We start from the raw sequence: 13,274 nt of genomic DNA on the forward strand, positions 1-13,274 counted from the left end.
TCGGGGTTGGGAGGAGCGTCTCAATGACGAATTAACAGAATTAATTCATCCAGTTGAAGGGGAAAATCAACAGATAAATCTATTACGTTGCAAATCTTAGTTGCCAATTTTAAGAATAAATATGGTAGGAGACTTTTGTAATCGTAGAATTATATTAGTCTTTGACGTTGAAACAAGTGGACTAGAAGTGGTTTAATTTGTGAAAACTTGACTATAAATTGGAACCGGATATATTACATTCCAAGTCTGAAAACTCGAGATTGAGTATTGAAAGAAAAAAAAAAAAAAAACGTAAATTGATATGAAATGTTAAGTTTTACGTCTCACGCATATGCCGCTTAGGCTAAAGTAGACTTTGATGATGAGTAGGGAATGAAATGGTGGAATGCAAGAAAGTGGGAGGAAAAGGAAAACCTCCCAAAAAACACGCTCACGGTGTTTGTCCACCACAAAATTTACTCGGCGAGAGCTGGGATCGAACCAAGGACCCCATGCATTAGAGATGAACGTTCTACGAATGAGCTACCGCACCCCCTGTAAATTAATTTATTATTATTATTATTATTATTATTATTATTATTATTATTATTATTATTATTATTATTATTATTATTATTATTATTATTATTATTTAAATGTGTGAACAATACGGAATGAACACAGAGATATCTTACACGAATTTTGTTTCTGAAAGTATAAATGGACAAACTTCTTACATTTCACTAAAAACAGATACTATGAACGAGCCTAACATTGGCGTTTTATTTATTTATTGTTTGGTGTTTAGCGATTATGTTATTTAGACTAACAGACTGATGATAAACGTAAGATAATAGTTATGTACGTCATAGTAAAATGGAAACAAAAGATGAAAGGAAATGGATGGACATGAAGTTTTCTGCAACAGATAGACATGTCTGGAATCGTTCCAAGTATCCTTTCCATAAGAGGCCAGTGTTATACTATTAAACCTTCATCTCGTCATCTGTCCTAATTATAAAGTAACAATATAATCGACCTGAAAAGGTACATATAGTGCGTACGTGGTACTTAATATTTTTTTTCAAGGAGTATGAGTATATTATGAGAAGAGATTGGCAGTATGTGTTGCATAACTTGCATTAAATTTCCATAAAAACATATAATCAAATTATTTATTTATTGCGGAGGCGAATATACTAATTGCAGATGGGTATATACGGTAATTTAATTTCTCGCTAGTTAGCACCTTACGTGAATATTAAACCAAAAGTACAAATATTAATAAATGATACTTAACAAAATACGAAGAACATTTTATTTATTGTTCTCTGCATGAAGGACACTTATTAACGGAAGTAGCCATATTAGCTACTAAACCAAATGTTCTGTTCCTACGGTTAAAAAAAATGTAAAACTTTATTTCATCGTTTAAATTCGAGGATTCTAGAAATTACATAATTTTCTCTTTCCAAGTCAGTAATTTATTCTATAAATTCTCTCTTACTCCTAATAAGTAAAGTACAAAAAGCTTTACTTTCCTATTACTAAATTCTCTTGACAGTTTGATAATTACTGTCAAATTTTGTTGTTCATGAAATCAGTTGGTAGAGATTAGAGATGTAGAAAAGTCAGCTTTTTTGAGACCGAGTTTCTTTTTATAAATAAGAATGTTTTTTTCTTTTTTTAAGAAAAGGAATTTTCGCTTTTTCTTGGCTTTTTATGATTTTGCTATGTATTGAAGTACTATCTTTGTCTCCCGGAGTGGACTCTACAATCAGGAAAGTTCCTGTACAACATTTGGTACATGTAAATTCTGTCTGTCCGGGATTGTCAATTTTAACTGGTGTCCAAACTAGTGTTACATTGGTTGCCAGCAAATGCATGTCGTACAAACTATCGAAATACAGGTGCCATTTTGGTTGCCCAATCACCATATAAAGTGACTCAAAGTTATACATCTTGTAATACGTATTTTACGGATTGTCTAAATTCAAAGTGGTAGGCAAGAATAAAGCAGTTTACCGTAAACCAAGGAAGGGATACAAAAGCATTTTTGCTTTAGTATAAAACTCCTTATCTCCCATTCTATGTTCTGAAAACATTTCAGTGTGAGTTTCAAGTATTCTGTTAGAATCTAATATCAATTGAGTCCATAAAATTAATGTCATAAATGACCACTTGGTATAGTGTGTTAGTTTAACAAGGCAGTAAAATTTCACTAATTCATAAAATTTCTAATTTTACTGTTATTACATACCAGTATGCTCAAAGTATGCATCTTGTGGATAGTGTTTGGTCTTCACAGGTATGGTCTACTCATAATTACGATTTTCTAGATGTTATAACACTAGAACGCCCGGATATTCGTTTCACCTAGTTCGCCCGTAGGGATCAATTTGATCCCTAGCTTCTTTTTGTACATATCTACCTTTCTAACAAACACTACTTGAGTTTTTTTCTGTTTCTTCACTGTGTAAAAAAATAAAACCAAGTTCCAGTTAAGTTTTATTAGCAAGTTTATTGTGAACATATATTTTTGGTGTACAAACATTTTTTGGTGTGTTTACCTCTAAGTATATAGTAGTCATTACTTACATCTTATTACAAAATTTATTTAGGCAGCTCTGTAACTACTTCTGTTTATAGTTCTGCTTACAACTTTCCTTCATCTTTGTTCTCGAATATGATACTCAATACTGCCCCGGTATCTCCGTGATTACACACATTTTCTGCATTTAAGTTACTTTACGAACACATTTTACACAAACTGCCTTTTTGCAAGTGCTACAGTTTTCAGACGCCTTGTTTCTTTTGCAGTTTACAACGATTTGGCAATTACGTCGTTTACGCGGTATTTCTGAATTTGAACCTGTGTCGTCTTCTGTTCTTGTAGCTTCATTTGAATCCTCAGACCGAAGCTGCAGGTATTCTGCCCGGAGTTCTTTTACTAGCCTTTGAATAAATTCCTTTCGTGATATCTTCATTCCAGTGACTGTTCTGTATATTACAACTGCATTAATTAATGCAAGATCAAGTACATTATAAATGTATGAATTGGCCATCTTCGTGATGACTCTTTCAATGTATATTGCTTGGCCATTTTGTCTACAAGGTCAACCTCGTATATTGTTTGATTATAATAAGCAATGGTTTCAGGAACTTTCTTATGATTGTAGACTATGTCCACGGTATCATGAAGAGAGCTCAATACCGAAACATTCTTACTTTTCTTACCTTGATAAACGGTCATTGTTACGTCCTTGCTTTTGAGAATATTTGTAGAATACAAAGGTGCTTTCTCTGATTTAATTTCCTTCGGTATTTCTCTTCTACTTTTATTCACTGTCCCAACAATGGTAGATGACTTTGCGTTCAGATTTTCAGCGAGCTTTAGTGACGTAAAATAGTTGTCTGTAGTAACGCTTCGATCTTTCCCAGAAAATGGTTCCATAAGACGCATGACAACGTACTCAGGAACTCTTTGATTTGCAGGGCGTTCTTCCTCCTTACCAACTCAAAGGAAGCCATTCAAAATATATTTCGCATCTACTTCTACAGCCAGCCAGAATTTTTGACCGTGCTTATCTGGCTTATTTGACATAAACTGCGTAAATGAACAATGAGTTTTACTAGGAAACAACCGTTCATCTATTGTAATGTTCTTTCCTGGTTTATAGCATGCAATACAATTTTCAATGAACCTACACCAAACTTCAGAGAGGAGAGCAATTTTATCTTTCTTTACACGAATCAATTTGTCAGGTTTAATATCAAATCTTAGGATCCTCATTATTTCGCAAAATTGAATTCTGTCCATAGTCTCGGGACACAACGGCAATCCCCAAGACTTCGACCACATTGCATGAACCTCAATATTTTACTGCCACTAACACCACGAGCATATAGAATCGCTATAAAAGCTTCGAGTTCCGATAAACTTTGTGACCAAGTATTGTTCTTTAGCACACGACGCTGTTCTGTTACGGTACACTTTTTTATATGGGTAAGTATGCGTTTGTCTATGAATAAGCGCCATGCACTTGACACAGATTCACTACTTATATTTCTTGTGGCATGCAGTGTTGGCCCTGGAATTTTTCTTAGAATATTATGAAGACATTTTCGACCTACGTTTCTAACATTAGCAGGTATTTCCTCCCATACAGTACCATCTGAAGCTGTATACTGTTTCGCCGCCACACTGATGCCTTCATCTGAACATCCACACATGTTTCCATCTTGTTCTGATCTTACCTCATTATGTACTGCAAAAAAGGCAGAAAGAAAAATTCAGTGCGACCGCTTTCGTATTTTACAAATAAATCATGTGAATTTATTACATTATTTTTATAAAATAATAAAATAGTAATGCAAAGTACATGATTGGTCCATTAAATGTTACTTCACAAGGGACCAAATAGGAAGAAATGTTATTACTTTCGCAATGAGTAAGGTTGTTTTAGTATTTATAAAATAAATAGAGATAACGTGGCGAACCTGGAATCGATATATTGCAAGGGAAGAACCAGTCATATCTAAGAGATGATTACGACTAATGAAAATAATAAATAAAATATATCAACGCACGTAATATTATTTTAGCGGCAACTCTTTACTTTGAGCAAACAGTACTACGAACCAATTTAGTGGCAGACACTCTGCTTATTTTTGTTTTGTATTTTTGTACAAGGGCAATTTTTACTTGTCCTAGTACTGTATATACATGATAGGTAACAGCTTTTATGTAGCATATTCGACTTGTACATAAAATTGAACTGCGCAGTTCTGCTCAAAGTAAAGATTTGAAATTTTAGCTAAACTTGATGATAGAATACATTATGCTTTTGGTATTACAGGAAAGAGAAATCTAAAAATTTACTGTTGATCCCAGTTCTATACAACGAATATTTCATCGAATTTCTTCAATAGTTGTCTGAAATTATTTGATTTTCTTATTGACTTGTAGAGAATTTAAACACATGTTGAATAAAACAGACTGAGATAAAATGTACTTAGATTCGGTAGTTTCATTTTCATCTGCAAGACTAACTTCTTCAGAAGATTACTCACTACAATAAGTATCCCATTCCAAATTGTCTTCTGTCTTTGATGACAGTTCACCGCCATCAGATTCGTCTTCGGATATTCTTTGAAGCTCTTCAAGAACTTCACGAGGATTTAATTGTTTAGTTTGTGCCATTTTCTTAGATGCTTCTTCACTATAAAATTACTTATTCATAGATTTTATTTGTCACATCTTCGAGCAAAGTGTCAACTACTGCATTGCACCAAACACCTTGCCACGTGACTACCACGTAATGACAAATGACGCTATGACTCAGGCACGTAGCCAGGGGGGGTCCAGGGGGTCCGGACCCCCCACTTCGAGAGCAGAAATGAAAAAAAAATAAGGAAGGATTAAATAAAATAAAATGAGAAAAAGAAGCATCAACGTTAAAAATAATAAAAAAAAACTAAAGGAAGCCTTTGGTTACTCTTTCTTATGAGGATATTTGTATTATTTGCAATACATGGTGGCGAGTTAAGCGAGATATCCTGAAAGAGTCAGGGAATTTGAAATTTCTAGAAAAGTTACGGAATTCTCAGAATTTCTGCTACTATTCAGGGAAATTTCAAGCTTCCGAAAGCATGGTGTCGTTGTGTAACAGCGTGGACATTTTTTATAATTTTTCGTCATCGCATCCTTGCAGTATCAAACATATTATTTCAAGAAAAATTTTCTACTGCTCCTTTAATCTGTCATTTGGAACCGACAGTAGTTGGCGGAATAATAAAAACAAAAATTTTTTTGTGTGGAATGTTCTGTTAGCATTTGATCCAACAGAGAAAGGAACACAGATATTGTAAAATAGTTTACAAGACATTATTGAGTATATAGTTTTTATAATAGTGAATATGTACTTTTTATAATAGTTGGGATCATAATGAGAGGAAAATTGTTATATTTGAATAAACTGAGGAAGAACGTAAATATTGTAAAATCTTCAATACGTTTATTATTATTATTATTTTACTCGAGATTTCTTCACAGTTTTTTTTTATTAAAATACTTGCACACATATCCTCATTTTATTGTCCTAACAAACCAATATATGTTGATAGTAAAGTAGTTTAGATTGATCAAGTTCCTGGGCCTTCAGAATTTTTTCATCTCCCCCCCCCCCCCCCCCCCGTCGTTACGAAATCCTGGCTAAACGAACCAATATATGTTTCAATAAAATAGTTTAGAATGATCGAGCCCCTGGTGTGATGACCACAGTATTTCATGTCACGGACCCCCCCCCCTTCACGAAATCCTGGCTACGTGCCTGTATGACTACACATTCTAACTGAATAGTGCCCAACAGATGTCCTGGTACCGGGAAAGGAGGATTTCGTAACGTTTGGTTCGACAAATTAAATCATTTTAACTAAAAGCTGCTCAGGGAGAAGTAAAATAATAGTCGATGCGAGAAAGTATAATAACATTTTCAACTGGAGGATCAATTTGATCCCCCGGGCGTTTAAGGCAAATCGATAGATATCAGATTATTAAATTGCACAACCACAATATCATTTTTTTTCTCTACGCGACATCAACAATTTAGGAAAAGTCAGCAAATGCCACCTTTCAATTCCTTAAAACATTGTAGATATGAAAAAATGAATTTCGCAAGAGAATCAAATTGATCCCTTTGGGCGTTCTAGTGATAATTTGTGTTCCGTGCCATTTAACAAAACTTCATTTTTCCTTAGTTGGCAACACTGCATTACATATGATGTTATTGAGCATGCCTGTGGGTATAATGTTTGCTTACTATACTGTTATGTAAATATCATTTTGATCACTTTAATCATTTTGAAGTTCTTTCTATTTCAGTGTATCTTTTGTATTACTATCTTCACATGATTGTAGATCCTTCCTTCCTCTGTTTCTGCTGTGTTTCTGGGTGTCGGCCCGTAAAACTTCGGATTTCTCACTTTTCTTCATTCCTCTATCGATTGTGCATTGTTTGGTTAGGCAATACTACTATCAATATAAGATGTTCCCTTGTCAGTATCTACATGATCCCTTTTCCCTTGAGAGAGAGAACAATAAAACTCTAGACAGATAAAATACTTCACCATCAGAATTCCCTGAAATAGTTTTTACTGTTTCCAAGTGTCCATCGAAGATTCATCAACCTCTTAAGCTTTTAAGCTTTATTAAACCTGTGACACACGATGCTTTTTGAAGAAAACCTCTATAGCAACTTGGTTAATTCAAAATATATTTCGCATTAGGAATCGTTGAACAAGTATGAATTAGTACAATATGAAGTTGATGATTAGAGATGAATATAATGGACTGGTTTTTGAAGTTGTTTTTTTACTAGTTTTTAAACACCTCTCTTACATCTTGCCATCACACTAGCACCGTCATAACATAAAATTATTTCTTCTTTTCGAAATACTGCTTTGGAAAGAGTATCGAAGACTTTTTCTAGTATGCAATGAGAAAAATCGTTCTCTCGACAGCGGCATATTGTACAAATATACGGATTCCTCTTCCTTACTACAGAAATCAGTAGAGCATACGTTATCCGTATGCTACATAGGCACTGCCCTTAGATGTTACAGCATGTCATTGCAGAATATCTTATATCTAACAGTCTTCCTTATATTACATACATAAAGGGAATGGACAAAAAAAAATGTAAAAACACTTCATACAGGACACGTAAATTTGGCCCTCCACTGCACAACACGTGTTGCGGTTGCCGATCGTTTTTTGTTTTCAATGTGTCATGTGGACCTTCTTTTTCCGTCAGCAGTAACCAGTTCACCTGTGAGTGTCGTTGTGTGAAACTGGTGCGGTAAAATGGGCGACCTGACAGACTTCCAAAGAGGCATGATCGTTGGAGCCCGTCTGGTTGGAGCTTCAGTGGCAACAATGGCGAACATTGTGGGGAATATCGAAGGGCACTGTGTCCAATGTCACGAGGCATACACAATTCATGGGCAAACGACGCATGCAAAGCACAACAGTGGTCGAAAGACAATCCTGTCAGATAGGGACCGGAGGACATTGAAACGGATTGTAGCAGCTAAAAAGAAGATCACTGCAATGAAAATTACGTCTGAACTTAATTCCGGCATACAGAACCCGGTTTCATTGAAAACAGTGCGACGGGAACTTCATAAAATGAAAATTCATGGCAGGGCCGTTATCGCTAAACCCCTGGGTCACAGCAGTAAGTGCGAAGAGGCGTATCCAGTGGTACAACGACCACAAGACGTGGACTCATCAGCAGTGGAAACACGTAATGTGGTCCGATGAATCGACCTTCACCTTATTTCCAACAACCAGTCGTGTTTACGTATAAATAACACCGTCGTAGGCCTATGATACAGACTGTCTGCTCCCAACTGTAAAGCATGTGGGTGGTTCTGTTACAGTATGGGCAGTGATATCGTGGTTTTCTGCAGGTTTCATCATAGCCCTGCATGAAATGATGAATACTAAGGTGTATGAGGCCATTTTGGGGGACCAGGCTCTACCCATGGCCCAAATATTGTTCCCTGATTGTGATGGCATCTACCAAGATGATTTGGCACTCTGGCACGCTGAAAAAACGGTGAAATCATGGTTTGAGGAGCATGACCAGGAGCTATCACACTTCCCCTGTGTCCCACAATCACCAGATCTGAACATCATTGAGCCATTGTGTTCTGAGTTAGAAAGGTGTGTTCGGTCTCATTACCCTCCACCAGCATCCCTTAAGGAACTTGTTACGTTTAGTCGAAAAATAAAAATATGTAAAACGTTTGTTAATAAAATCTCCGTTTTAAAATAGCAATAGTTTCGTGAGATACTCGTAATTGAGTGACCTTGGCGGTGCCTGTGGTGAAGTGCGCGAGCTTTCCGCTCTGTGTCGCTAGTTGTCGCTGCGGCCAGCTGCCTGCTGCTTAACTGGCGGACGGCACAACTTAACATAGGTACTGCTAGAGTGAAGTTCGAAAACTTGATAGTGGGAATTGTGAAATGGAGGTGTTAATATTTGAAGTTGATACGACAGGAACCAGTGGATTTTGGCTGCAAGGAGACCAAAGGAATATCTAACCACTAAAAGGCTCTGTAAGGAAACAGGTTTGGAGACAGGGGAAAAAAAAAGGAAATGAAAATGAATGAAATAGTTTCTGGTTTGTATGTTAAGTATTCTTATTTCCATTAGAAACTTCCATTTCATTTTTCTTATTGTCTTGTTTGGAAAAGGAAATAAGGAAAAGGAAAATTAAATGAAAGAAACTTGGATTCTGTCAACTTTTGTACCATTAAATGCCTTGGTTAAGCTATTGGAATAAAACACCTTTTAGATTTTGCTTTTAACTATAAATTAAGTTTCAGTAGCTAATCCTGGTCATTCGTATTGGGTAGAGAATTTCAATATCATTTAAAGTTTCGATAAACAGTGCTTTATTGCTTTTAAAGTGGGGATTTTATATCTAAAAATTCTAGTGTCAAACAAATCTTGGAAAAAAAAAGTTAATGAGTGTTACTTTCTCATTGGATGTTGTATCTGAAATTTAATTTAGTCCACTGCAAGACTTTCTTTATTACTTTTCATTCAGGTTATTTGTTACAAATTTCACAAAATAAAGTTTGTTAGTTGTTATCTGAAATTGGGATTTGCAGTAATTTGAAACTGATACGAACCTATTCTACCCTTCTATCGTAACTATCGCGCTCACTCGATGTGTGGACGTTAATTGTCAGTGCTGGTTGTTTTATTTTCAGGAATTATTTTGCAGTAAAGAATTTAATGCTATTTATATTCCTAGTGGGTAAAACAGCTAGAACTGGGAATTGGCGGATACATGAAATTATATATGTGTATTACATTACGCAACACATATATAATTTAAATAAGGTACCTATGTTAAAATGTCAGTGCAAAAATAATTGAAGGGTTTTCATGAATAGGTTTTCTCTCTTTGAAAGTTTCTGTATAGCAGAGTTTCTGTGGAAGGATTTCCTGCTTAATGCTTTATTGGCAATTTGTTTATTGCAATTGGTACTGTTTGTATATAGACGTTAATGTGTTCGTACCTCTTGCATTGTTTATGGCAGGTTGCTAAATGCGTAAAACTGATAGTTATGGAAGTCGCATGCTAATGTGGGAGGAAACTTTATGGAAGTATATTACAGAAACATAATAGATAAAAAATTCCCAATTTATATTGTAGTGTTTATATGTATATATGTAATTCCTCTCTCCCCGTTATATTGTTTTGTATTTAAGAGTAATATGGCGCAGTTTAATGATATAAGGGCTGGTTTTGTACACGATAATGATCAATCTAGTTCTAGTGGCGATGAGTTTGTGGGGTATCAATATGAAAATCCCTTATTTGAAAATGACCTGAGCGGAAGACAAATTCCTAATTATAATAGTGCTTCTCCTAATATGGGAAGGGGAGCCTCCAATGTGAGAGGGGGTGGTCGGACCGAAATGGTACCTCCACTAACCCGTCAATTTCAATTCAATTTCTCAAGGCATGCTTCGGATAGCATGTATAAAGTCTTAATGGAGGAAATTAATAGTTTACCAGTAATTGATGGAGGAAATACAGACTTGACTTTCAAGTTTTTGCTTCGTTTAGATAGTTTTCTCAGGGGACGGGATTTCCCGTTGGATTTGGTGCTAATCGCTTGTCTTTCTCGAACAAAAGGGGAAATTCAGGAGATGGTACAATCTCTAATTGGAAGTTCCCTCTCATGGGAGACTGTTTGTAGGCGAATAATGTTGCGTTTCATCTCTACTATTGCTAGAACTCAATATATGAAGTTATATTTTTACACTACTATGAGTGAAGAGGAAACACTCTATGACTTTATTGATTCTAAATTATCTATAATTAAGGTTTTGGATATGAATTTTGATGAGCATACTATTTGTAGTCTAATTGTAAATATGGTTACTCCTCGAACGCATGAATTTTTAGTTGAGCACGGATTTCCTAACACTTTTGAAAACTTGTTAACTTTAGCTGCTAGGTATGATGCGTTGTTCCGATATAAAAGGGATTATTATAAGTTAAGTAAACGAACCTTAGGGGACAAACAAAAACAGGTCACTACACAAAATATGTCACCTAATATGTTGAAGGCTCGTGGCATGCGTAGCTCAGTGGTTCAGGTACCGAAACAAAAATGTTATATTAATCATCCTAGTGTTCAACAGTTAGGTTATGAAGACGACTCAATTAGTGGAATGCAAATGAGGGAGAATAGTCAGGCTACAAAAGTAAACAGATCTTTGGGTAATAATACCCTAAAATGTAAATGTCCTCATTCAGTTTTTGATAAATTCAATAGAGTAAGGGGTGTTCAATCTCAACCACGGTCTAATGTGAAAATAAATGAATTTGGGGAATCTACTGAATCAAGTATAGCTCATACACCTGATAAAAGATTAATGAATTTAATTTCGGTGTTAATTTATATAAAAGGCGAAGCTGTACCTTGTGTAATAGACACTGGCAGTAGTAACAATTTCATTAGTCAGCGATATTATCAACGTTTAAGTAGTATGTGTCGTATAAAAAGTGAGAATGTGAACTTACGAACTACGGGTCTTGGAAATACTCAGATTCTCGTAAAACAGAGAGTTCGTATTTACTTCCGCATTGGACGTCAGCAGTTTTGTGAACTGTTTTATATCATCGAGTCGGATGACTTTGATATTCTTTTGGGTAACAGTTTTCATACAAAGTATAGTGCTGTTATAGACTTACCTAATAACTTATATAGAGTACAAAATCGAAGATTAAGCGTACCTATACAAGATGCCTCCCAGTTGTCGGCAGAAACTGTGCGCTCTTCCCTTTATACTTCTAGGGGAGAGGATCGTGGAAGGCAACCACCATGCAACCTAGGTTCGCTGGAAACATCTTCTACTCCTAGTACTTCTGCGAGTTTTCAACAACAGCATGGATTGCTGGAAGCTGCTGCATCCACGTCACATGGAGCTGTTCCAAAAGAACCAGACCCAGAGTTGGAGTTTTGCTATGATCATTCGGTTCTTCATCCAGAGAGGATTACCGAGGAAAATTTACAAGGTAATTATAAGGTTTCGCCTGAACTTTTACAAATAGATCCTAGTTTACAGAAATATGTTGATAAAATTTTAAATAATTATCAAGATGTGATATCGGATAAAATCGGTAGAGTCAAGAACTTTGAATATAAAATAGAAGTAACTGATAATACTCCTATTAGACAACAACCTTATCATCTCCCTACCTTTAAACAAAAAGAATTAGAACAATATATTGAACAACTTGAGAAAGATGATGTTGTAGAGAGGGTAGACTTTTCACCTTTTACTTCCCCGTGCTTTCTTGTAAAAAACTCAGATAAAAGTAGTCGTTTGGTCGTAGCGTATGGAGAAATGAACAAGCGGGTGATTTGTAATAATTTTCCGTCTCCTAACATGGAGAATGTTATATCAAGTATTTCTAATCACTCTATATTTAGTAAACTGGATCTCCGATCCTCTTTTTTTCAGTTGACCTTGACGAAAGACAGTCGTCCTTATACAGCCTTTGTCACAAAAAATAAAATTTATCAATTTAAGGTTTGTCCTATGGGTTTTCTAAATAGTCCATTTGTGTTAAGTAATTTAATGAATAAGGTACTTGATGGGTTAATTGGAAAGAATTTGGAAATATTCTATGATGATATTCTATTGTTTAGCTCTAATATCGAAGAACATAAGAAATTGTTAGAGGATGTTCTCTCCCGTTTAAGAAAATGGGGTATAACAATTTCCCCTAAGAAAACATTCTTGTTTCAACAATCTATAAAGTACTTAGGGTTTCGTTTTGAAAAAGGAACTATGTGTATTGACTCCGACAGAATTAAGGCAATTCAGGATATTCCAAAACCTAAAAATCGAAAAGGAGTGAATAAAATATGCTCATTTTTTTCATTTTACTCTAAATTTGTAAGAAATTATTCGGAATTGATAGCTCCTCTACAGGAATTACGATCTCCTAAACGAGTATTTAAGTGGACCAAAGATCATGATATTGCACTTCAAAGATTGAAGGATGAATTTTGTTCTCATGTAATTTTGAAAGTTCCTGATATGAACTCAAGCTTTATTGTCCATTCGGATAGTAGTTTGCGTCATTATTCGGGAGTTTTGAGTCAATATGATGAAAATGGTAATTTAAGACCTGTTGCTATGTTCTCTAAAGCAATTCCCCCTACAGATTGGAGTAAAAATGTCTATGAGTTGGAACTT

The 13,274-nt window shown here is 35.3% G+C and overlaps 2 protein-coding genes across 2 annotated transcripts; both read right to left on the reverse strand.

Moving 5' to 3' along the window:
• Positions 1–3,001: 3,001 nt before the first annotated feature.
• On the reverse strand, positions 3,002–3,442 carry LOC145680933 (uncharacterized). The gene has a single exon (XM_081752118.1). The coding sequence runs from the start codon at positions 3,440–3,442 to the stop codon at positions 3,002–3,004; it is 441 nt and encodes a 146-aa protein (XP_081608244.1).
• A 329-nt stretch (positions 3,443–3,771) lies between these two features.
• LOC145680938 (uncharacterized) lies at positions 3,772–5,182 on the reverse strand. The gene is made up of 2 exons (XM_081752133.1): positions 5,053–5,182; positions 3,772–4,247 (listed from the first exon to the last, which is right to left on the reverse strand). The coding sequence occupies exons 1-2, from the start codon at positions 5,180–5,182 to the stop codon at positions 3,772–3,774; spliced, it is 606 nt and encodes a 201-aa protein (XP_081608259.1).
• Between the last annotated feature and the right edge of the window lie 8,092 nt (positions 5,183–13,274).

This window comes from Thermobia domestica, chromosome 1, assembly GCF_964235325.1.
Source record: "Thermobia domestica chromosome 1, izTheDome1.hap1.1, whole genome shotgun sequence".
In the NCBI taxonomy this organism is placed as follows: domain Eukaryota; kingdom Metazoa; phylum Arthropoda; class Insecta; order Zygentoma; family Lepismatidae; genus Thermobia; species Thermobia domestica.

Excerpts from the sequence above, each read along its gene's own strand:
- LOC145680938 (XM_081752133.1), bottom strand. The coding sequence starts at position 5,182 with ATGGCACAAACTAAACAATTAAATCCTCGTGAAGTTCTTGAAGAGCTT. Across the intron at positions 4,248-5,052 it reads GGAATGGGATACTTATTGTA|TACATAATGAGGTAAGATCA; the intron begins GTGAGTAATCTT and ends CCTTTTTTGCAG.
- LOC145680933 (XM_081752118.1), bottom strand. The coding sequence starts at position 3,442 with ATGCGTCTTATGGAACCATTTTCTGGGAAAGATCGAAGCGTTACTACA.